This window comes from Nelumbo lutea, chromosome 1 (assembly GCF_056320005.1).
Source record: "Nelumbo lutea isolate HS-2025 chromosome 1, American lotus-T2T, whole genome shotgun sequence".
Classification (NCBI taxonomy): domain Eukaryota; kingdom Viridiplantae; phylum Streptophyta; class Magnoliopsida; order Proteales; family Nelumbonaceae; genus Nelumbo; species Nelumbo lutea.
The window spans coordinates 169,001,794-169,027,233 of NC_142684.1; the positions used below are offsets into that span (position 1 = coordinate 169,001,794).

Genomic DNA, 25,440 nt, shown 5'->3' on the forward strand with positions numbered 1-25,440 from the left:
TGGAGTTGCACCAGATGGATGTTAAGACTGCATTCCTAAATGAGGAACTTGAGGAAGAAATCTACATGGCCCAACCAGAAGGATTCACTGTGGAGGGTAGAGAACACTTGGTATGCAGGTTAAATAAGTCGATATATGGCTTGAAACAAGCATTCCGCCAGTGGTATTACAAGTTTCACAATGTAATTACCTCATTTGGTTATAAGGAGAATGTTGTAGATCAATGTACATACCTCAAGGTTAGTGGGAGCAATTTTGTCCTACTAATTTTGTGTGTTGATGACATTCTGATTGCCAGCAGAGACATGGGGTTACTATACCAAACTAAGGAATTTCTTACATGGAAATTTGACATGAACGACATGGGAGAAGCATCCTATATTCTAGGAATTGAGATCCAACGAGATAAAGCCCATAAAGTGTTGGGTTTATCCCAAAGGGCATATATTCAAAGGGTCTTGGAAAAGGTTTGGTATTGGACACTGTGCACCAAATGTAGTGCCAATTAATAAAGGGGATAAGCTTAGCATCGAGAGTAGTCCTCAAACAGAATATGAAATGGAGGACATGAACAGAATTCCCTATGCATCAGCTATAGGAAGTCTGATGTATGCACAAGTTTGCACAAGACCAAACATTGCATTTATAGTGGGAGTATTGGGTAGGTTCCAAAGTAACCTAGGAAGGGAACACTGGAAAGCTACTGAGAAGGTGTTTAGATATCTACAGGGAACAAAAGAATTTGTTCTATCATATAGAAGAGGGGATAACTTGGAGCTGTTTGGGGTATACTGATTCCGACTATGGTGGATGCCCCTACACTAGAAAGTCAACGCCAAGATATGTATTTCTGCTAGCAGGGGGAGCTATGTCTTGGAGAAGCTCAAAACAGAAGCTAAGAGCATCCTCCAACATGGAAGCAGAATTTATAGGGTGTCATGATGCAACTACCCATGCAATGTGGCTGAAGAAATTCACTGCTGGTTTGGGACAATGCTGCAACTGTGTTCTTCTCAAAGAACAATAAAAGTAACAGTCAAAACAAGTACATAGATTTAAAATACTTGGTTGTGAGGGAGAGAATTCAAGAGTAGAAGATTACTATTGAACATATTGGAACTGATAGAATGATTGCTGACCCCATGACTAAGGGGTTAACTCCAAAAGCATTTTTGAACCATGTAAAAGACATGGGAGTAGTCAGTTCAATTATTAATGTAATCTGATATAATGACACATGTCTTTGTTCAATTTAATTTGCTTTATCTCCTTGTGTCTTGAATCTGTCAATTGTGCACAATTTTGTTATGGACAGATGTATAAGAGAGGACACACTACGAATATTTAACACTGACGGTTGTGATGTATGATGCCATGATACATTGAAGGAAGCCTTACCTATAAGGGAACCACCATGATCTATGTCATACTTAACAATTACCTAAGTGATGTAACCATAATCCAAATCCATAGCTCTGATTAAGCTTGCATCTTGTTCCATGTCCACTATTCGGGCCAAGTGGGAGATTGTAAGAATGACTCAGATTGTGGCCCTCAATAGTGGAGGTCATTACCATTTTAGGGATCCCAACATTAGGTTATTGGGAATGAGTTTGAAACCTTCCACAATCATCCCATAATTGTAGGGGTGTGTTTAAATTTGATTTTTAATTTCAAATTTAATTGAATGGTGGAGAAAATTTAGAAGAGGTGATGGGATTTGGAGAGATTTTTTCTCAACTAAATTGGAAAGCTCATTGATAGGATGAACTAATTAAGAGGTGGGAAAAAATGAAAGGAAAGTTTTCTCCTTGAGTTTAGTGATTGAGCTTATTCATAAGGGAACGTTCAAGAAGGCGCCCTATCACTTTTCTTGAACGTAAAAGCTCTAGAGGGGTTAGACTTGAGAGGAGAAAGAGACAAAAAAAAAAAAAACTCCATACTTGTGCATAGACGGCGTACCAGAGATCTGTTCTTTGTTGACCAAGAACGTAGATGCAGGATCACTGATTTGGTTGGATTTCTCATCAAACAAGAAATCAATTTCGTGGTCATGTCTACTGGAGGAGGTAAGATAATTTTCTGTATTTGTATGCTTATTCTGATCAATAGAAATAGAGTTATATGTATCGGACTGGTTCTCATTTGAACCATATCCGATCAACCTTCGTATTTTTGAGATCTGGACAATTAGGTTCAGATCCTTTTATTACTACTCAGTTGGTATTTCTCAAAAATGGAACTTTGACTGAGAAAGAGTAATTGTGATGATTTGTAGGGCTGCTCTACCCCAAGATGTTGCTGATAATGCTCTCCTTTGTATACCAAAATAAAAATTTATCAGTTTAAAAATCTAAAAAATAATAATGCCTTAGATATCTGTAAAACAGAAATTACAACAATCACAAGCAGAAAAACTGCTTAGAATACAATCTTTCTTGGCCAGAGTAGTCTCAAACAAACAAACAAATAAATAAATAAATAAACAAAAAAAAAAAAAGAAAAGACCTCTCCCTCTCCTTTTTTTTTTCTTTTAAATCTACAACCCACCAATAATCTTCCTTCATCAAAAACATCCTTCAACAGCACCCCAATCACAGAACCATTGGAAACAATTAAAAGTTTGAAGAAAGCCTTTTAGTTTATCACCGCTGTACAACACATGCAATTGCCGAAAAGAGAGGACTTGTGCTTCCGCTTCTCTTTAGCTCTAGTTGAAGTGATTATTACTTTACTAGGCTTTGAGTTCCATGCATCTTCCTCTGATGTCTTTGCAACAGGAACAGGGACCTCTGTTTTCTGGGATGATACCTTCACATGACTTTCTCCTTCCTTCAGGAAGTTTTGAAGTGGGGCTCTCAACTTCTCTGAGCCAGTTTTTTCCAATGTAGGGTCTTGCTTGTCTATTAACACATTCTGACACTGTACTGGGTCATGATCAGATTCTTCCTTGCAATCTTTAGGTGATGGCAGTTCAGTTTCTGGAACTGGGTTTTCAATGCTAACATCAACCTTTTCTAAAGATGTTTCAGATAGATGCTTATTAAGTTCAATCTCAAATACATCTCCTACTTCAGACCTTTGACGCAGTAATGGAGTTCTATCAGATTCAGTCCTCTCTTCAAAGGGGAACTCAAAATCAAAGATAGCAGGTTTACTTACCTCATGGAAGTTAATGTTTTCTGGATTCGATTCAGTACTGAATCTCTGCATGGTTTCTTTAGCTTCAATATCACAACTTGTAGATGCAGAAAATTCACCTTTTGCACTTCTTGTTTGGTTAAGTATTTGGCTCTGCTCAGAACTTTGTTCATGTGACTTCCTGGCTGGAACTTTACTTTCTACAACTGGACAGGACATATCAAACTTGGTCTTGAGATTCTCTTGATCCAACTCATCAGCAGAGTTCCCACTTTCTACTGGCCTTACAGGACCATATTTGGAAGCATGGTCAGATGCATTACATACTGATTCTTGTCTTGGAGAGCAGTTTGAAGCATCAGATGGTCCAGCTACCATTGCAGTCATCTCTGGGCACTTCACATGGTCTTGCACTGATTTTTCCTTTTCCAATTCAGGTGTTGAGACCAATGCTTTCATATTTATGCTTCTTGAATCGTGCTGGGGAACTTGATTCATAACAACCTCCTTGCAATTCTGTAGATTTAGTTCTTCACTTGATCTGATTCCGTTTTCTGTACCCTTGATTTCCATTGGGTTGTCCTGTTTTGAATCTTCGGAGTGAGGTGGAGAAACAGGGCATGGTGGGAGCAGAACCTCCACTGCTTCAATAGGATGAAATTGAGATAAAACTGGCGTCTTTGATTGTTCCTCAACTGTATTCTTTTCCATTAAATCTGAATTTTCTGTTTTCTCCACCATTTCTTTGGCATCTTCATTTTCTATTTTATCCCTCAAAGATGAGGTGAGTGTAGGAAATTCCTCCGCATGCTTGCTATCCATGATAGTAACCATCTCCGTTGGAACTCTGCCATCTGCATCCACTTCCAATTCCTCAGAACCTATGCATTGTTCCTGAGAAATTGAAGTCAAATTGTGGTCAGGAAAATCAACTTGGTAATCATTCTCACTCACCTCTATATCGTCCATTTGGAAATCTTTCTCAATCTCCAACTTACACGGTGCATCAAAGTTGCTTCCAATTCTGTTTTCTTCATACTTGGCGCTCATCACTACGCACTCAAATTTAGAAGTATCCATCTCCTCCACCTTTGATTCTTCTACTAACCCCTCCAAGAGAATAGATGAGTCAGGATCATATGCTGCGCCCATCACTCCGCACTCAGATTTAAAAGTATCCATCTCCTCTACCTTTGATTCTTGTACTAACCCCTCCAAGAGAGGAGACGAGTCAGGATCATAAGCTGCGCCCATCACTCCACACTCAGATTTAAAAGTATCCATCTCCTCTGCCTTTGATTCTTCAACTAACCCCTCAAGGAGAGGACACGAGTCAGGATCATATGCTGCGCCCATCACTCCACACTCAGATTTAAAAGTATCCATCTCCTCTACCTTTGATTCTTCTACTAACCCCTCCAAGAGAGGAGATGAGTTAGGATCATATGCTGCACCCATCACTCCGCAATCAGATTTAAAAGTTTCCATCTCCTCTACTTTTGATTCTTCTACTAACCCCCCCAAGAGAAGAGATGAGTCAGGATCATATGCTTTGAGTTCAAATCCTGACCCATTCTCCATCTTTCTTGTATCATCAGTTAGAACTATATATTTGTCGTCAGGCTCAGCATCTTCTAGCTGGAATGGTTCTGGTGGTTTTGTAACCAGAACTGCTTCCGATTGTAAATTCATGGCATCATTTCTAACTAAATCCATTTCAACAGGTAATTGTTCTTCATTTCCCTTATTATCAACATCACTGGACAGAACTTGTGCATTTATATGACACACCTTGCTCTGAACTTCCATAGTTTCAAGCTTCTTTCCATTGGTATTGTTCATATGTGGAACTTTCTCTTCTTGGGATTCCATGCTTTCCATTTTTATGCCATCCCCGTCTTCTGCTGCTTCTGAGTTTCTGTTGGGGGAAATGCTTCCATCCAGATATTGCACTGCTTCATTCTCTAGTGGTCCTTCCTCCCTAGTTTCATGGGATTCGTTCAGTCTGAGAACGTCTGCATTACTAGCCTGCATTTTGGAACCATCTTCTGAATATAGTTCTCCTTCAGCATGAGCTATGGTAGATTCCTGATGGTCATACTTCAGATCTTCAGATATCTTTGGTTCAGGACTGTGTGGTGTAACTTTTGTATCTAAAGATGAATTCCCTTCCACTTCTCCCTCTGTTGAAAATCTACTAATCAATACATAGAAACTAACGTACATAGCTACATATTTATGTAAATACATATATCCAATTGCAACCCACCAATAATGCAACATTATACAGCATTGGTTTTGTAAACATACATGGTGCAACATCATAGAGCTCATGTTCAATACTTACAGATTTCATGGTATGAAATACATGTTTCTATCCTATAGAATTTCCATTTTTATTTTGATAAAAACATACACATTTAGGATGGGATGAAATGGTAGAGATTGCTAGAGAATAAATATTTGGAGACCTCACCTAACAGCTTAAGCTTTTAGGTTGAAAAGGTTACTTAGATGGTATAAGAGCCTGTTTGATCAAGTGATCTAGTCTCTGAATAGGTACATATTTATTCTCTTACAGAGATGGTTAAGAATATATTATCAAACAGTCTTTTTATTACTACTCAAATCTTCCTAGCAAAATTAACAGAAAACAACTCTGGTAGTTACATCACCATAAGATTCTTGAACAGAAAGAAACCAATGAGATACTAACCTTTTGTTATTGATGTTTGATTTTGAGCTTGGTGGTCCTCTCTCCTTGACAGGTTCTCTTCAGTAGATAAACCTGTGTGACCATGAATGTTGCCATTTTCTGTTGGTGAAACTAACTGTGTTCCACTGGTTATGCCATTTTCATCATTTGAAGCCAATAAAGGAGATACTTTGGGAGCTTGAACTTCAGTTTTCTCTTGTTCTAAATTAATAGAAATCCAGATTTAGACAAATAAATAATCTAGATAAATGGATATAGATAGATAGATAGATAGATAATTTACAATATGCGAAGTCTTTGTGGAAATGCAATCCTATAATCCATTAAGTTGCATAGATGAAAAAAATCCAATTTATATAAAGCGGATGCTGGAAATCCTAATAGAAGTTACAAACCTTTTCCACCAGATGTTTTCTTCTCTTCTTGTGGATCACTTATTCCTGATGGATTCTCAGAAGCTAAGCCTGCATGTTTTCGATCAGAGTCCTCTTCCTTTGGTGAACTAATCTGTTCATTTTTACTTTTTACATCTTCTGCACTAACTGAGGCCACTGATGCTTCTAAAGGTTTGTTGGAAGCATCAAAATCAGGGTTTTCTTGCCCTGTATTAATCCAATTACCAGGTTAGAAAAGATGAGTGTTCCTATTTTTTCATGGAAGTAGATCATTGGAGATATCTAGTAACATACCTTCTAGCCCAGACGCATTTACGTTGCCCATCTCATTGCCCATGTCAACTATCCAAAACCTGCAACCTCAGTGAGATAGAAAGACAACTATATCAATCAGTTGTGACAAATATAGTCTGCCTACCAGAATATAAGAAGCTTAGTGTCTCAGAATTCAAATATGGGAGGCCGTGAACTCCATACCATGATGATTGCGTTTCACATTCCAAGAACTATAAGCATTAGTAGACAGCTTCATTTTTAGAGATTGCCAGAGTGTTAGTACTTGATTGAAGCAGCTTGTTCATTTATTGCTTAAAGCAAAAGCCTGAATTGGGTCATTAGTCAGCAATGGTAATGAATCGGAAAAAGAGAAAAGAAAAGTAAGAAAGAAGGATATAGATTACTGGCAGGCTCCTTTTCCTTTTACATGGATGTTCTCTTAGTAGAAACTTTCGAGTATTAGTAAGAAGGCCGCCGACTAGATGCCATTTTTACCCACCAACCACCTGACGTAATTGATCTTCCTTTACAACCAAGTCTATTTAATTGGAAAAAAAAAACGACTTTAGCTAATGACCAATGGAAATGAAAATTTAATTTATATACTCATTTTTCAGTAAGAAGATGAAAATTTGTGTTTCTCATAGAAGGTGTTGTTTATTGTGATTAATACTGTAAATAAATGTTAAAACTATTAAATACAAGGAGAACCAGTGAACAGAAATAATCTGAGATATGTTAAATTCATCCTGCTTGATGTGCCTGACGATATGATTCTGTCTCAACAAATTATATATAATTTGGAAAGTGATCAACAATGATGAAATTGCCCCGCTGTCCCATTAGTTGGATTGAGTAAATTGGTCCTTGAGCACAATATCTGTACATCTGTTCCATGGACCCCCCACCACCCAATTGAAAGGATCAACCAAAATCATTGCTGATCTCAGCATTCCCCCCCTTTTTTTTCCTTTAACCGGCATTTTGTTTCGGCACAAAATAGATTGAAACCTTTTCAGGCTGAAACATTTGCGTTACAATTTCACTCGTTTTGTTTTACAATGACAAACTTTGTTTTCCTTTGCTATTTAATAAAGTTTTTCTGTAAAAGGGATGAGAATAATGGCTGAAATATTTCAGTCTGAACAAGTTTTACAGACAAATGCAGCCTGAATGTTGAGTTCAAAAGAAAAGCATTGATAATGAAGATGTAGATCTTCAGGTATGAGCGATAATTAAAACCTGGGACCCATATATCCTGTGGATTGGATCTTCATGTTTCTGCATAAAAAGTAAAAAAAAAAAAACGAAAAAAAGAAAAAAAGTGTTTGGACGGATCAGAGGGTTACGGTCCTTATTTGGAAGGGTCGGTTATTAATTTGGTTGCTAAATAGAAAGGGTTGGTTATTGGATCTTCATGTTTCTGCGCAAGATGTGTTGGAAATAAATAGAAAGGGCCGGGTTTGTGGAGCATGATACTGACCTAACTCTTATTATTATTATTATTATTATTATTATTATTATTATTATTATTATTATTATTATTTTCTGTGTAATGGGTTTGGAACTAAGATCGTAAAGTGAGGTAGGTTTGTTGTTGAAGATATCTTGTTGTAAAAGCAATTCTAGATGAATTGGAGTTGCATAAGACAGTATCATCACTCTGCTTTATCTTTAGAATTCCCTACTATTCTATACGCTTGAAAGTAAACCAATTGGTCCCTCTCATGACGTCGGAGGCAGAGAGAGAGAGAGAAATGGGTGATAATCCATTGTGCCCACCTTGTAGAAAAAATTAGCTGTTTGGAATGATTATATCAATTTGCATCTTCTATCTTCACGTTTTCTCATTTTTATAATCAGAATATACAACCGTTAAGGATGGAAATGAGACGATGAGAATTACTAACTGACTTGCCTTTGTAAAGTAGAACTCATGGCGTTCACCTATAGTTAAAATTTTGGAAGGTTGGGCTTTGTGTTGAGTAGGCCATGCTTTGATAAACTTTACAGCTGAAACCTTCTATATACGGAGCCTACCTGAATGAGAATGATGAGTTGAAAAATTTTGGGGGTGTCAGAAGATGAGCTGCACCTGCACGGGATTGCCTTAACATTCAGAAGTTTGGTGGTTATGGGTGGTTTAACGTTTAAGCACCCAGGCAAGCTTGATCTTAACTAATTGGTTGCATGGGTGCATGTAACCAACTCACTCGGAGTCCTCATCTACTGATCCACAACCACAAGGCACTGGCCAGAAGACCTTATAGCCGCACATCGTGAACAATTCCTCTAACTTTATGTTTAACTTATGTTGTAAATTGTAACTAGGAGATATTCCCGATGTGCAGCTGTAAATAAATCCTTCCCGTGCAAAGTGCGGGCTGTCCTGGGCTCTGCCGCCCTCCCCAAAGATAATTTGGGGGTCGGCCCGGCATGGCTCATGGCCCAAGCCCGTGTGGGCTCATGCCGTGCCACCAGTCTGGGTCAGGCGAGCTGCAAGTTAGCACATTTGGGCCATAGGCTAGGCCTTAGGAGTGGGCCAAACTGGGCTAGACTGTTTTTTTTTTTTTTTTGCTAAGCAAAACTAAAATATTTAACTTTTCTTTGGGAATTATTTGAAAAAAAAAAAGAAATCTAACAAAGAAATGAAAAAAATAGTTAACTAAATAAGAAGTCAAAGAGGCAAAGACTCAAAATGAATAGCAAATTGGAAGAAAATTAGGAATTTTATTTCATTTAAATTTGAACTATACAAAGCATACAATGGTTGAATGAATGAAATATAATAATTGGAAAATGGAATAAATTAATAAAATATAAAAATACAATATAGTTACAAATTGAATTAAAAAAATTACGTTATTAAAAAAGTATCAAATAAATTAAATAAAATTAAAACAAAATTTACAATAATTTGGAAAAATGCTATTCAACTATTGAATATACAAAAATATTGACTTCATATTTTCTTCTATCGTTCTTAACTTTGATTATCTGCTTCAGATAAAACATCAGGTGTAGTGTCATGCCCTCCTTTGTCTTGTAATCTATCTTCAGCATCCAACCAATTTAAAGCAGATGCACATATCTAGACTTTCATCATTCATACATCTCTTGTCGTCCAACACCCTAGTACCTAGGGGTGTGAATTGTATTCAAAAATCCGATTTCGAATTCAAGATTTGACATAATCGAATCGAATTCGGGTAATTCGAATATATAATCAGTTGAATTCAGTTATCCTATTCGTACCGAATAGTTAATCGGATTCAAAATTCAAATATGACCTGATTCAATTCGATAAATATCAGAATTTGACTAATTATTTAATTCTTATATATAATATATAAAATTTTTAAATGTTTTATATAATTTATATATATATATATAATAATTAAATTATAAAAATATTTATATTTATATACTTATATAAATAAAATATTTATCTTAAATATTTAATTATTTATTAATTACCTAAAATAATTATTTAATCGAATTCAAATCTAATCAAATATTCAAATATTTAATCGGATTTAAATTTGGATTTTGCCTGATCTGATCTCTTTACACCCCTACTAGTACCTGCACTAAAACAAGACTTCAAATACCACTTAACGGTTAACAACAGGTAATGGATTATCATGTTTTGAAAGTTCGGATGCTGAATTGATGCATTTTAAAATTTGGGGACCAAAGTGACACTAGGCCCAAAGTACAGGGTACTAATCGGGAATTTTCCCTTTTTATTATTGTTTTCTTCTTTTAAAGCATCTAAGAAGCGCCAAAGAGATGGTTCATAGGTATTCACTTGTTGACCTTTTGTATTTTTAAAGTGTTTGAAACTATTGTAACACACATCTCAATGGTTCCAGATCTTCTACCAATGCTTTAAAAACCGATCCAGAACTGGAATCGTTCTTGCCATTGATTTCCGAGTCAATGGTTCAACCATTTGATTTGAATGGATGGCTGGTTTTAACAAAAAAAATTAAAATAAAAATGGTCAAAAACCATTGAACGGGTCGACAATTTGACTGCCCAGGTCAATGACCCAATTCAATAGTTTTTACCATTAACAAGGTTTGGAGTAAAACAGAACTGGATGCCTAGACGGTTTCCTAGCCAAATAGTCTGACCATCTGAGTCAATGACAATTCAAAAACATTGGTGAGTACAATGGGAAGGACATTAACTCATTAAGTCCATCCCATTAATAAGTTAAAATTTTTTTTTCTCATCTCCATTTGAACATTCAAACAGCGGGACACCAAAAAACTAATCCACTTCATCCTGTTTTTCCCTCGCCCCAGTTGTTGACTCTCTCCTGGAGTTGTAATCAGATTGGATTTAACAAAATCCGATTCTAATCCGACTATGGAAAGCTTGCATCCAAATTCAATCCAATTTAAATTAGAATCTTAATGGACCATGCATCAGATTCGGATTTTATTCAATTCCACTTTAATTTTTTAAAATGCAAAAAAAATCAAAATCTAATTACTTTTCAACTTTTAAATAATACATTAATGTAAATATACGTATGGAATTTATTTTATATATATATATATTCATAAATAATATAATATATAAAAATATACTTTTATAAATTTAAATATAATTATATAAATCTTATGTATTAAAATCAATAAATATTATAACATAATCAAAATCGGATTAGATGTTGGATTAGACCTCAGATTTTTGGGTATCATTGATAGGCTTGCTCTCTCGCTAGCTCATTTCACTCAATGGAGATAAATATTGTGTACTAAAAAAATATTCCCCTCGAGGGTGAATGCCTCATTTTCACATTTCACTACTTCTAGAAAGGGAGAAAGGGAGAGCAACATGCTGCAGGTGAAATGAGCTAGGGAGAGGAACATGACATTGTAATCTGAGGAAAGGGCACCATCTCACACTGGAGAAAAGCTAGAGAACAATGATCTTTGAACACTTCTATTAGATAGAAGAGGAACAGGTGAAGGAAGAAGAAGATAGGTTGGAGTTCAAGTTAGCTTTTTTAGATCTTTTAGATCTAACAGAGAGAAGAAGAACAAGAACAAGTCTCTTTGGAGTAGTTACAAGTTTGATTAGTGGTGAAACATGCAAAATGGGCTTATTCTCGCACATGGAAGAGTAGGATGATGTTAAGGGACAGATGTCACTATCCTGTGAAGTGGGGCCAATGTTGGGAGCCTCGAGTGGGTGGAAGTCCTGAGCCACTTTTAATTGGGTACTTTTCCATTGTTTTTATTCTTACTATTTTCACTAGCAGAGGGGGCCTTGCATTGCAGGGGCTTGCTCATAAACTATAAGGCTCGAGCTCAATTCGAATTAGAGACTTGAGCTCGAGCTTGAAAGTTCAAGCTCGGCTACCTTTGATTGCAGGTCTCTCAAGCAACCGAGGTTCCGAGTCGAGGTTTCCCTCAATTGTCGAGGTGCCAAATCGAGGTCTCCTTCAGTTGTTGAAGTGTCAAGCTGAGGTTTCCCTAGCAAGCGAGGTGTCGAGCTAAGGTCTCCCTTAGTTGACAAGGTGCCAAGCCGAGGCCTCCCTCAGTTGTCGAGATCTCCCTCAGTAACCGAGGTGTTGAGCCGAGGTCTCCCTTAGTGGTCGAGGTGTCATATAGCTCAAGCTCGATTCAAATTAGAGACTTAAGCTTGGGCTTAGAAGTTCGAGCTCGGCTCAACTCGAACTCGACTACCTTTGATTACAGGTCCCCTATCAGTCGAGATGCCGAGCTGAGGTCTCCCTCAGTTGGAGAGAGAGCGGTATTCTTGTAATTTATGAGAGAGAGAGAGATGGCATTCTTGTAATTTATAAGAGAGAGAGAGAGAGTTGGTATGAGAAAGTGGCATTCTTGTAATTTCTATGAAAAAAAGGGAAGGTCTCTTAAGTATCAGGCTCAAGCTCGATTTGAACTAATGACTTGAGCTCGAACTCAAACATGGCTCGAGTCAAAAGCTCGGAAGTTCGAGCTCAGCTACCTTTGATTGCAAGTCTCTTAAGTAGTCGAGGTGCCAAATTGAGGTCTCCCTTAGCTGTTGAAGTGTCGAGCTGAGGTTTTCCTAGCAGGCGAGGTGTCGAGCTAAGGCCTCCCTTAGTTGACAAGGTGCCGAGCTGAGGTCTCTCTTAGTTGCCGAGGTGCTGAGCTGAGATCTCCTTCAGTGACCAAGGTGCCGAGCCGAGGTCTCCTTCAGTGGTCGAGGTGTCGTGTAGCTCAAACTCGATTTGAATAAGAGACTTAAGCTTGAGCTCAGAAGTTCGAGCTCGGTTCGAACTCGACTATCTTTGATTGCAGGTGCCCTATCAGTCGAGGTGCCGAGCTGAGATCTCCCTCAGTTTGAGAGAGAGTGGCATTCTTGTAATTTATAAGGAGAGAGAGATGGCATTCTTGTAATTTGTAAGAAAGAGAGAGAGAGTTTTGGTAGGAGTGAGTGACATTCTTGTAATTTGAAAGAAAAAAAAGCAAGAGAGAGAGAGAGAATTGGTATGAGAGAGTGGCATTCTTGTAATTTGAAAGAAAAAAAAAACAAAAGAGAGAATTGGTAGAGAGTGGCATTCTTGTAAGTTCTATGAAAAAAAGGCAAAAAATACTGTTAGATTCTATTTCCTTCATCCTCAAGCCTTCTTAGATACACATTTCAGCTTAATATATTTATATTGATTCTTCAATTATCAACCCTTGCAGAGAAGAATTATTGACGTTAAGTTTCAGTTGAGAAGCCAAAGTGATAAGCCTCTACCATTTGGAGAAGGCGCCATGGATTAAGAGAGGAGGTGTGGTGAACCATATAAAGATGTTTTATTGGTTGAAAACAGCCTATGACCAAGTACCGATTCAAACAGCCGCTGTTAGAGGTGTTTCACATACATAGTCGGGTTTCAAGAAACTTGTTTTTAGTACTGCTGTTTTCTTTATGTGCGTCTGGTTTTGTTTCGTAATTTTTCCCATGGTTATGCTGGCTTTTATGTTGTGTTCTATAGAATAGAAAGGGAAGAAGAAAACAGTTGGAGTGCTGGTGATTAAGGGTGGCAATTTTTAGCACAACCCACTGAACCCACCCAACCTACCTAGTATCTAACCCACCCAACCTGCCCATTTAGTTGGTGGGTTGTGTGATCAACCCATCACCCAATCCACCCATTTAATTGGGTTGGGTTGTGGATAACCATTGGGTTAACCATTATAGACATAAGTGTTAATTCCGTAGCCTTTTTTTTTAATATTCTTCATTCGAATTAAATAATTTATAATTAATGCATTAATTGTTCATTAATAATTGATTAAATTTAATTTTGTCTTGAATCAATACACTTCACCCAACATAAATCTAAATCAATTTGACCCGAGTCCGGACTAGTTCAACACGGTCTGACCCGATCCAGTATATACGGATACGGGTCGACCCGAATCTGAAATAGACCCCGAGCGGGATCGGTGCCGCTTGCTCTGTCCAATTTGGGTCGTCCGGTCCAACCAATATTCACACACTTCGACCCGTCCTGATACAAGTCTATCCGGGTCGAAACGTTTTTGGCGGGATGATTCGGCCTCCACGTGCTTTGCCCGATCTGGACTGTCCATCCGACCAATATCCACATGAACCGACCCAAATATGGACTTACCCGATTTAGCTACATTGACCCGGTTCGGGTCAGCCGGTCCGGTCCCGAACCCGTGCACAAACCTGATATGGTGCGGTCCAAGTCAATCCACCATTGACTAAAATCGGTCCGGTCCGGTCCAATCGGATAGATCTAGATCTAAATGGTTCAACCACCCTTGAACCTAAGTGGTTTAAGTTGGTCTGACGGTTTGAACCTAAGTAGTTCAGTCAAACCCGGAATCCGAATATAGTCAAATGGCTTCGCCATTTGTGTAAAAATAACATGCATGTAATGTGATTTGAACTTTCACAACTTATGTAAATAATAACTACAATAACCACCAAGCTACAACCAACTTATTTATTATAAGAGAGAAAGTTTGTTTATTAAATCCATAAATATGAGATTAATGGATTTGGGCGGGTTGGAATGGGTTAAAGTGGGTTTGGGTTGAACCCTGCCCATTTAATTTTATATAACTGGATCATTAATGGATTGGCGTGTTAGATGAATTGGATTGGGTTAAGTGATGATAGATGTTTTGCTCAATCAAGGGTTTTTTCTTTTTTTTTTTTGTAAATGCCCAAAAGAACGAAAAAGGAATAATATTAAGTTGTATTTTTATTTTTAAAGTTTCATTTTTTAGCCTACTAGTGAATGAACTCGTAGTAAGTATGGGGAATCAGTAATGTTAAATTTACATTATAGAATCAATACTGTTAAATTTATATTTATTAATATTTTAAATAATTATTAAAATTTAAGAAATATTTATTTCAAAAAATAGTTTTTCAATAATTATTAGAATATGAATAGTTTTCTTTTGTTATGATAAGTAGAGGGTTAATGATTAACTGAGATTGATAGTTTTCTTTTGTTATGATATGTAGACAAAAGTAGTTGTGGATAGACCTGTTCATGGGCCGGGCCCAGCCAGGCTCGGGCCGGGCTTTGACTCTTTATTAATAGAAAAATGTTAGACCCGAGCCCGAGCCCGGCCCGACCAATGGGCCTACAACTTGGGCCCGAGCCCGACCCTAATAAAAAGCCCGAAGCCCGACCTAATAAAAGAAATTTGAATTTTTCCCTATTCAAATGGATATTTTCTATTTTAATTTAGATGTTTTTTCCCCTATTTAAAATGAACAATGGGCCTACAAGTGAATCAACAACCTTCTCAAATCAAAAAAATTATTCAAATGGACAACATATAGGATTTTTACTTAGGTTTAACTATAGGTCGGGCCGGGTTTACTTAGGTTTAACTATAGGTCGGGCCAGGCCGGGCTATTTTGGCAAAGCTCGAGCCCGGCTTGAATTTTATGTGGGCCAGGCTTTTTGGCCCGAGGTTAAGCCCGCGGGCCAAAAAGCCTATTCAAGCCCGTCTGGGGGTCGGGTCGGGCCGGGCCAGCCTGTCAGGCCACCCGACCCATGAACAGGTCTAGTTGTGGATAACCACTTTTGCATTTTCTGTATTTTTTTGTGAATGGATTGAAAATGGTGGTAGTGGGTTGTGGGTTTTAGCAACAACTTCATAGAAAATGCCACGTGCCTAGCTTTTTAGAAAAATGAGAAGGCCATGTGTCTGAATGGTGGGGAGCTATAGCCTGGTAGTGGGTTGTGGGCTTTAGCAGAAATTTCTCAGAAATTGCCACCTATCTAACTTTATAGAAAATGAGAAAGCCACTTGTTTGAATGGTGGTAGTGGGTTGTGGGCTTTAACAACAACTTCTTAGAAAATGCCATGTGTCTAAATTTGAAAAAGCCACGTGTCTGAATGATGGGAGTTGTAGACTGAAAGCCTTCCTTTAATATATATATATATATATATATATATATATATATATATATATATATATATATTAGATTTGTTCTTCATTAGATTTAGTAGAAAAAAGTCTAGGATTTGTTCTTCCTTTAATTCATGTGTTGTTTAAGGTTGAAATCATATCAACAAAAATTTTTAAATTAATTGGAAAAGGTCCATCCAAGATACATTTAAAAAAATCAAAATAATAAATAATAAAACTTAGTTTTTGTTGATTTGAATTTAAAATATATAAAATTTAATAAATGACAAAAAATTAATAAGGAATTGGCAACTCCCACTATGAGGGCCTTACGAATAACCATTTCCACCCGGCTAGGCCATGACATGCTTGGCTAAGAAAATCTGAGTTTTGGCCCAAGTTTTGTGTTTAGGTTGGGATCGGGCCAACATCAAACCTACAAATTTTAAGGCTGAGTTACTACAACCTAATTTTAAATATTCACTAATATTTAAAAATTTAATGTATTTAATCAGTAATAAAATAAAATATTAACAAATAATATAAAAATAATTATTTTATTAAGTAATTAATGATAATTAATTATTTTTGTTAAAAAATTACTAAAACAACATTGTCTTCTTTCCTCATAATGCTCTAGCTAAAATTTGCAACAAGCCCACACATAATGCACACAGTTGGACTCGAATTTTAGTTGGATCAATTGGGGTTAAATTAAATCCACATATAATTCAATTATTAATTGGATGCAACTTCTAACATCCAAATCTAGTATAATTAGAATAAGAGTTGAATTGGGTATTAGGCTTTTGAAATTCATTGACAATCCTAGCGGGAAAACCCAAACTAACCCCTAAGTTTAACCTAAGTTACAAACACACACACACACACACAACGCTTGTAGTGTGGACTGGCCGGCTTGGACTAGGCAACCTTAAAAGTTGTCAATACACTATCAAAATCAAGCGCAATATCTTTTATTTTTTTTTAATTCATTGGACTACACAATAGGGGTAGCCCAACCCATATAGCTCATTTGACTTGAATATTACTAATTATTATCTAAAAATAGTTAAAACCCCATAAATAATGCATGCATGGTTGTACTCGATTTGGTCCAGTCTAATTATAAATGTCACATTGCTCTTAGGGATGCAACTTGGGGGATTGGGTAACTCAAAACCTTAAACCTTAAGGTTAGGCTTAAATTAATTTAATTATGACTAAAAAAGTCAATCTATAATTTAATTAATTATGACTACAATCAAATTTATATATTTACTAATATTTAAGTAATATTTACAAAAATTATAACATTTATCCATTAATAATGTAAATCCTTTTGCGGTTACGCATTAAAGACTACGATATACGTGCTGAAGTGGGTTTCAACCAAATCCGTTCTGAAGACTCCCTATGAGTTTTGGACCAGTAAAAAATCAAGTGTGAGATACTTGAAGATTTTGGGTTGTCCGATACATGTTAAAATAACAAGTGCCGACAAATTGGAATCTAAAACCAGTTGTTACTTATTCATAGATTACCCAAAAGGCTTTGTAGGGTATCTATTCTATGACCCAGGAGAATAGAAGGTGTTTTATAGTCGAAATGCCCATTTCTTGGAGGAAGATTACATCCTAAACAATCATCGTTAGGAAATTGTTCTTGATGAAGAGAGCTCAAGGGTAGTGGGAGATGTCCCACAAGCTCCAATTAATAACCAACCTAGAAGATCTACCCGGGCATCCAGGCCTCCAGTTTGTTACGGCTATGACCAAGAAAGTTACTTGGTGGAAGCCACGACCAGTGAGGAGAATCCCATGACTTATACAGAAGCTATATTGGACATAGATTCCCTGAAGTGAATAGATGCCATGAGAGCTGAGATGGACTCAATGGAGACCAATGAAGTCTTGACTCTGGTAGATCCGCCCCTAGGGTAAAAGCAATTAGTTGTAAATGGATCTATAAGAGGAAGAAGGGCCCTGTTGGTAAGGTTGAGACCTACAAGACTCGTCTTGTGGAGAAATGATACACTCAGAAAGAAGGAATCAATTATGAGAAAACATTTTTGCCTGTAGCTATGCTTAAATCAATTAGGATTATGCTAGTTGTAGCAGAATACCATGACTACGAGATTTGGCAAATGGATTCAAAACCGAATTCCTGAGTGGACCCATTGACTAAGCCACTAACACAAAAAGTGTTTGAGAAACATGTGGAAAGTATGGAACTCTGGCTTATACCCGATTGGACCTAAGTGCAAGTGGGAGCTATTAGACAGTGTATGCCCTTAGCTCCAATCAGCATGATGTACATTATGACATTTATTGTAAATGAATAAAGTACATATTTGATTCATGTTATTATGGTGTATTTTTGTGTAATACTCTTAAATTGGACACATATGAGACTTCTGTTAGTTTAGAATCTTCACAATCATTGGATAGATCTGGGGAGATTTATCCTTTCAAGGCTAACACTAGACCTATTCATGGCCCGGCTCGACCCCCGGACGAGTTTGTACATAGTTATTAGCCTGTGGGCTTGACCTCGGGCCTAAAACCCTGAGCCCGACCCAACTTATATATATATATATATAGTTTTTAAACCTTAAATTCCTAAACCGAACCCTTCTCATATTTCATTCTTTCTCACTCTCAACTCTAATCAATGCCACCAATGACCGACGGTGAAGATAGGTTGTAGTTGCAGTGAATAAAGGAACTCAAAATGGGAAGATCATTGCAAGAACGGAAGACTCTCAGAAAGTGTAACTTGTCCATGATGGCAAAGTAGAGGAGGAAAAGAACAGAGAAAGGAAAAGTAAGAGAAACAACATTGGTCCTAGTGTAACACTCATCCTTCTGAACCTGTGTAATAGCTAAAGCCGGAAGAATTCAAAGTGTAGGAACTGGGTAAGAGAAAAAGCTAGAAGAATTCAAAGTGTAGCCTTAAGCATTAGAGATCGATGAAGCTAAACAACACAAGCACAAGTGGTTGCATTTAATTCAATCGAGTGTTCTTCCTAAGATCTAACAATTTCTAACATAGCATACCATTAAACACTAGTTGCTTCGCAAATTAGAGGGATCAAACAATTACGAATCTGATATCTAACCTAGCAGTAGATTGCAACGAATAATAAACTAGTAGGCCTCCTAGCAATCAGACGAAACAATCATAAACATAAACATAAAGAACATTCGATATTCAAAGCATAAATCAAACAATAAAAATCAAATTAGATCTCACAGTTTTATTGATTCTGAGGCTTCTGTTTCCTTTGACTAAGTATCAGAATTTAGTCATGCATGGTCATGGTGAAAATTCAAGAAAGAATTGGAGAGGAAGAAGAGAGGGGCGGCAGCTTAGGTCTGATTGTCTCTTTCTTGTTTTTCCTCTTCTTTTCTTTCTTTTCTCTCAACTTTCCATTCCCCAAGAGTGTCTACAAAATCTCCTAACATTTCTCTCTAGATAACTGTCTCCAAGTCTATAGCTCAAAATCTCCTAAAATTTCTCCATCTCTGGGATCACATGCATAACACGAATCAAAAGGACTTTTCAAGGGTTGTAATGGAGCTTAGGATCAAGGTGGGAAATATTTGGGAATGTAGCTCAAAAGCCAACGAAACTAGTGAAGCAAAATTGAATCATCTAAAGCTCGAATGTACAAGGCATGTCAAACCAATAACTCCATTCAGCAATTTCTTCAATTTTACTTTAATGTATTTAAAGCATGTAAAACTCCTGCATTGGAAAAGAGATCATTCAAAGGAACACTTTTTGTTTGCAGCAGGGAACAATCCTTAATAACAGCTTCCACCTTTGTATATATAAACAACCCCTTTTTCTTGGAATTTAAGGAGGGGCATGGATAGTTTGTAACATCAAAAACAATTTCCTCCATCACTTCCTTTCTTCTTTACTTTTTTTTTCTTTCCTTTTTTTTTCTTTTTTTTCAAACATGAACATCGATCACTAGAACTCACGAACTGAGAATGAAAACATGTTCCATTTCACCATTCATAACCATACCACGAATCCAAACACCCCCACACTTGAAACTTGCACATCTCTACATATTATAATGATGAATAATGCTCCACTAGTTTTACGGCTTGGGTAAGGGTATTATTTTTTTCTCGGGTTTAAAGTTTGTAACATGGGTTCATAATGAACGACAAACGTCAATAAAGATCAAAGGGGTTCAACAAAGGGGATAATTTATCAAAGGGTAGGCTATTTGGCTTATGTAGCGTATAACAAAAAGGCCTTAATCATGTTCATGCATGCTTGTGTCAATGTGATCTTGAAGAGAATCAAGGCAAGTTATAGAGAAACAAATCCATGGAACAATATCTCACATGAAAGAAAATAGTAGGACTGATGTGGATGTGTCACTCCAAAGGCTCAAAATCTCACCAGCTTTTGTCTACTAGATTTAGTCACTAGCATTCTCAAGGAAAATAACTAGACTAATTAATTCTACGTTGGAAGATTATTTATCTAGTCGTGTTATGAACTTTTCAAGCTTAATTGAATCTTGCTTATGGCATATACAACCTAAAAAAAATCGTTGAAAACCACAAAAAAAAACACAAAAACAAAGAGCAAAACTATATTTTATTTTATTTTTCAAAAATGCAAAATTAAAAACAACCTAAATCAAATTTTAAAATGCAACCTAAATCCCCCCCCCACACTTAAAACTTACATTGTCCCCAATGTAAAGTGAAATGCAAAGAAAAGGCAGAAATAACTAAAACATAAATGCAAAAATAAGAAGAAAAAGAAAAAACAAACTTCCCTTTTTTTAATCAGCATAAACCGGATCCTCAAGGTCCAATTGTTCAACATTCTCTATCTGAAAGCCTTCATAGAAATGTTTAAGTCTATGGCCATTCACCTTGAACACTTTGGAAATTGCTAGACTTTGAATTTCAACTGCAACATGAGGAAAAACATTAATAACAACAAAGGGTCCAATCCAATGAGAATGCAACTTACTCGGAAACAGACGAAGCCGTGAATGGTAAAGGACTTTTTGACCAACTTTAAATTCCTTCATAGAGATCATCTTGTCATGAAAAGCCTTCGTCTTTTCCTTGTAAATCCTTGTACTCTCATAAGCATCATTGTGAATTTCCTCTAGCTCTTGTAGTTGCAACTTCCTGTGTTCTCCCCTTTCATCTATCATGGGTGGGTTCAAATATGGAATAGGGGCCTGCAAACAGAGGGTAAAAGTCTCCCATTAGAAATTAGTAACGAAATATAAGGAATGATACCTGACTATTGTAACTCCAGAGAATCATTCAATGTTGCAGCAGTTTCCTGCAAATCAACACTCAACGTTGACCCATCTTTCTCAAGATGCTTACTAATGGAAATTTCCAATACATCCTTCCCATTAAGTTCAAAGACTTCCTGTGCCAAAGAATCAATAACATCTATAGAATAAACAAGATTATCATCACTAGGATATTTCATGCATCATAAATATTAAACTTCACAATTTTATCATCAACTTCCATGGTAAGTATGCCACTGTGAACATCTATCTTAGTCTTGGATGTTTTTAATAATGGCCTTCCTAACAAAATATTAGTGGTTTGATCACCATTATCCATATCAAGCACGTAGAAATCAACAGGAAAAACAAAATCATTACTTTCACAAGAACATCCTCGACTTCACCCTTAGGATAGCCATTAGATCTATTAGCTAATTGAATCACAACACCAGTTTTGTTCAAAGGTCCAAGTTTCAAAGAAGCATATATAGAATATGGCATGACATTGATAGAAGCTCCCAAGTCTAACATGGCCTTGTCAATTCTAGTGTTACCTATCATGCAAGGGATAGTAAACATACCTGGACCTTTGCACTTTGCAGGGAGTTTTATTTGAATGACTGCAAAAACATTCTCTCCTACTCTCACCTTCTCGCATCCTTTCAGTTTTTGTTTCCTCTTATGTGTACATAGTTCTTTCAGGAATTTAGCATAACGAGGTACTCGTTTAATAGCATCAAAAAGGGGAATGTTTGTCTCGCATCTACGAAAAGTCTCATAAAAATCCTTAAATTGCTCATCTTTTCTAGATTGTACTAAAGCCTGAGGAAAAGGAGGTACCAGTTTATAATCAGAAATAGGTGGAAACTTACGCTTGGGTACATCATCGTCATTGGGAATGTTCCCATATGCAATGATGTTTTTCTCCTTTTCTTGCTTCGACGATGTAGGGGCTGCCTTTGCCAAAATCCCAACCTCTTTACCACTTCTCAAAATGATTGCACTTACATTTTCTCTTGGATTCACAACTGTTTGAGAGGGTAGTTTCCCTGAACCTTGCGCCTCTAACTGACTATTTGTGGTTGCCATATAGCCCATCTGATTGTCCAAACATTGGATACTGGCCCTCGTCTCTTGCTGAAATTGTTTCGTCTCCTACTAAAATAACAAAGTATTAGTGGCAAGAGATTTAACAATATCTTCTAAAAACATAACAGAATTATAGGTTTGGCTCGGCTGTTGTCTAGGGGGGTATGGCTGATATTGCAGGAAACTTGGGTAGTTCTGTGGATTCTCATATCTGAGATTGGGGTGATCCCTCCATCCTAGATTATATGTGCTCGAATAGGGATCATACTTCCTTTGCAGTTGCCCCGGAAAACCACCTGTCGCATTCACCTACTCAATGGAATCCTCTTGAAGAGTTGGGCACATATCGGTTGGATGCCCTACTACCGAACATATCCCACAAGCCTTCACTGTTTGCATATTACCTACAGTCATTTGACAAACAAGAAAAGTTAGACTCGCAATTTGTTGTTCAAGGGAAGAGATATTTACCTCATTAACAAGCTTTGATGGAGGATCAAGCCTAGAGCCGGATTGTTGAGAATTGGCCGTCATATTTGCAATCAAGTTTCTCGCGGCCTCGAGAGTTTTGTCCACTAAAGCTCCTCCACTAGAAGCATCAATCATGCTCCTATCAGTGGGTTGAAGACCCTCATAGAAATACTGGATAAGTAGCTACTCACTGATTTGATGATGGGGGCAGCTTGCACATAAATTTTTAAAACGTTCCTAGTATTCATGTAGGGACTCCCCATTGTACTGCCTTACACCACAAATTTCTTTTCTAATGTTGGATGCCCTTGAAGCTTGGAAGTACTTCTCCAAAAATAACCTCTTCATCTTGTTCCATGTGGTAATACTCCCGGAGGGTAAATAATAGAGCCAATCCTTAGCGGAATCCTTCAAAGAAAACGGAAAGGCTCTTAATTTAATTTTTTCTTCAGTCACCCCCGTGGGTTTCATACTCGTGCATACCACATGAAGCTCCTTCAAATGCTTGTGAGGATCCTCACCTACAAGACCATGAAAAGTGGACAAGAGATGTATCCGTCCAGATTTTAATTCAAAAGTAGCATCAGCATCTAAAGCAAGAAATGTTATGCATAAGGGTTATTGATTAAAATCAGGGGCAACAAGCTCTTTCAGAGTTCAATTTCCAGCCATGATTTCCTCCTCTCTCAAATCAGAACCACTAACAAATAGGGAATCAAAAGCTAGATCATCCTCTTCAGAATGACTCCGAGCTTCCCTCCTTAACCTACGCAAAGTTCCCTCTATTTCTGGATCGTACTACAAATCACCTTGCTTAGAAAATCAAGTTACATGCATAAATCAAGGAAACCCTAATAAACCATGAATGACATATCATAAAAAAAAAATCTAGAGTGATGAAAATAAATAAATAAATAAGACAGAAAATATTTTACGCTAAAACACAAACATAGTGATCTCTCTCTCTCTCTCTCTCTCTCTCTCTCTCTCTCTATATATATATATATATATATATATATATATATTTCAAAAGTTTCAAGAACGAAACAATGATCACAATAAGCACAAAAACTGACTAGAAAAACTTCAGTAGTGCAAGTAAGGATCGTTTCCATAGAGAGTATCTACCCTAGTTTGTGTGCTGCGTGAACAATGATGGAGGGGGGTTTGTATGTAACGAAAACCAAAATTAAAAGGAAAGAAAACCAAATGAGAAGCAATGCAAATCGAGGTACTGAAATTAATCAAAAGAACAAGTCTTGGTCTAAGTCAACATCCACCACCAAAATTTCACTACTGCTCATCGACGCAAAGATATATCAATTCAGACTTTGAATATTCATCGTAGGAATTATTTTCCTGTATCTCCCTAATCACAGTTAATCAGTAAACAAGCGGTCCTCTTAACCCTTACTATTGAACAATCCCTAAACAAGCATTAAAGATTTAATCTAGCAGTAGTCTTAAGCATTAGAGATCGATGAAGCTAGACAACACAAGCACAAGCGGTTGCATTTAATTCAGTCGAGTGTTCTTCCTAAGATCTAACAATTTCTGACGCAACAAATCATTAAACCCTAGTTGCTTCGCAGATTAGAGGGATCAAACAATTATGGATCTGATATCTAACCTAACAGTAGATTGCAATGAATAATAAGCTAGTAGGCCTCCTATCAATCAAACGAAACTGATGTAGGGTGATTTGGCACAACCTAATAATAAAGGGACACGTGGACACGACCTAGCTGACAGAACGATAGCTCATCACAACGTACCCAAGTCTGCGATGGACCAAGCTCGGATAACTGAACCACCTCGGGGCAAGCCCACATTGGAAGCGAATCCACCTCGGGACAAGTTCACTTTGGGGCACGATTGCATTAAGATCACTTCGATTACCAGGCACCTCGGCGTCCGTAGCAGACCGCACCCAGGTGGAATTAGTTCGGATAATATTGACCGACATCCACATGATAACCCTGAAGATCTTGTCATCGGATTCCATGTTTTACGGGATCACACCTCGTAATAGCTGGCCTCATCTCCTCTGACCGATTCGGACGGCAGTGATATGCCTTATCGACTGGTGATGTTACCTCCTATTAACTCGATAACGAGCCTCATCATGACAAGAATCCCAGAACCACTCCGAAAAACCCCGAGGACTCTAGTATATAAAGACCCCAACCCTTTGGGGGCAAAGGTATGCGTAATCACTGCTTACTAGCTCTCTAGCTTTCTAAATTACCTCCAGCTCGCAAGTTACTGACTTAAGCATTGGAGCGACCTCGCTAGGTAAGCACCCCCTGGTTCTTTGGTTCTCTCTGTGCAGATCTATCTAGTCCATTGTCTACTGAAAGCCGAGTCATCTCCAGCTAGGAGCAGCCAGATTGCGCAGCATCAGAAACAACCATAAACATGAACATAAAGAACATTTGATATTCAAAGCATAAATCAAACAATAAAAATCAAATTAGATCTCACAGTTTTGTTGATTCTAAGGCTTCTATTTCCTTCAACCAAGTATCAGAATTTAGCCATGCATGGTCGTGGTGAAAACTCAAAAAATAATTGGAGAGGAAGAAGAGAGGGGCGACAGCCTATGTCTAATTGTCTCTTTCTTATTTTTCCTCTTCTTTTCTTTCTTTTCTCTCTAC

At 37.3% G+C, this 25,440-nt stretch overlaps 1 protein-coding gene, 1 long non-coding RNA gene and 1 other non-coding gene across 3 annotated transcripts; 2 read left to right on the top strand and 1 right to left on the bottom strand.

The window, feature by feature from the left end:
• Positions 1–1,587: 1,587 nt before the first annotated feature.
• Positions 1,588–6,263, top strand: LOC148879076 (uncharacterized). Its single transcript, XR_016104102.1, has 2 exons — positions 1,588–2,069; positions 2,279–6,263. It is a non-coding gene; the product is annotated as an uncharacterized LOC148879076 (long non-coding RNA).
• On the bottom strand, positions 2,345–7,065 carry LOC148879077 (uncharacterized). Its single transcript, XM_088960474.1, has 6 exons — positions 6,933–7,065; positions 6,730–6,853; positions 6,547–6,605; positions 6,253–6,459; positions 5,858–6,058; positions 2,345–5,324 (listed from the first exon to the last, which is right to left on the bottom strand). Exons 3-6 carry the CDS (start codon positions 6,587–6,589, stop codon positions 2,638–2,640), a joined length of 3,138 nt encoding a protein of 1,045 aa, XP_088816600.1. The 5' UTR covers positions 6,590–6,605; positions 6,730–6,853; positions 6,933–7,065; the 3' UTR covers positions 2,345–2,637.
• Positions 7,066–22,976: 15,911 nt separating this feature from the next.
• LOC148879078 (small nucleolar RNA R71) lies at positions 22,977–23,083 on the top strand. Its single transcript, XR_016106273.1, has one exon. It is a non-coding gene; the product is annotated as a small nucleolar RNA R71 (small nucleolar RNA).
• Positions 23,084–25,440: the final 2,357 nt, after the last annotated feature.

Excerpts from the sequence above, each read along its gene's own strand:
- LOC148879077 (XM_088960474.1), bottom strand. The coding sequence starts at position 6,589 with ATGGGCAATGAGATGGGCAACGTAAATGCGTCTGGGCTAGAAG. Across the intron at positions 6,460-6,546 it reads AAATGCGTCTGGGCTAGAAG|GGCAAGAAAACCCTGATTTT; the intron begins GTATGTTACTAG and ends GGATTAATACAG. Across the intron at positions 5,325-5,857 it reads TCAAACATCAATAACAAAAG|AGGGAGAAGTGGAAGGGAAT; the intron begins GTTAGTATCTCA and ends GATTTTCAACAG.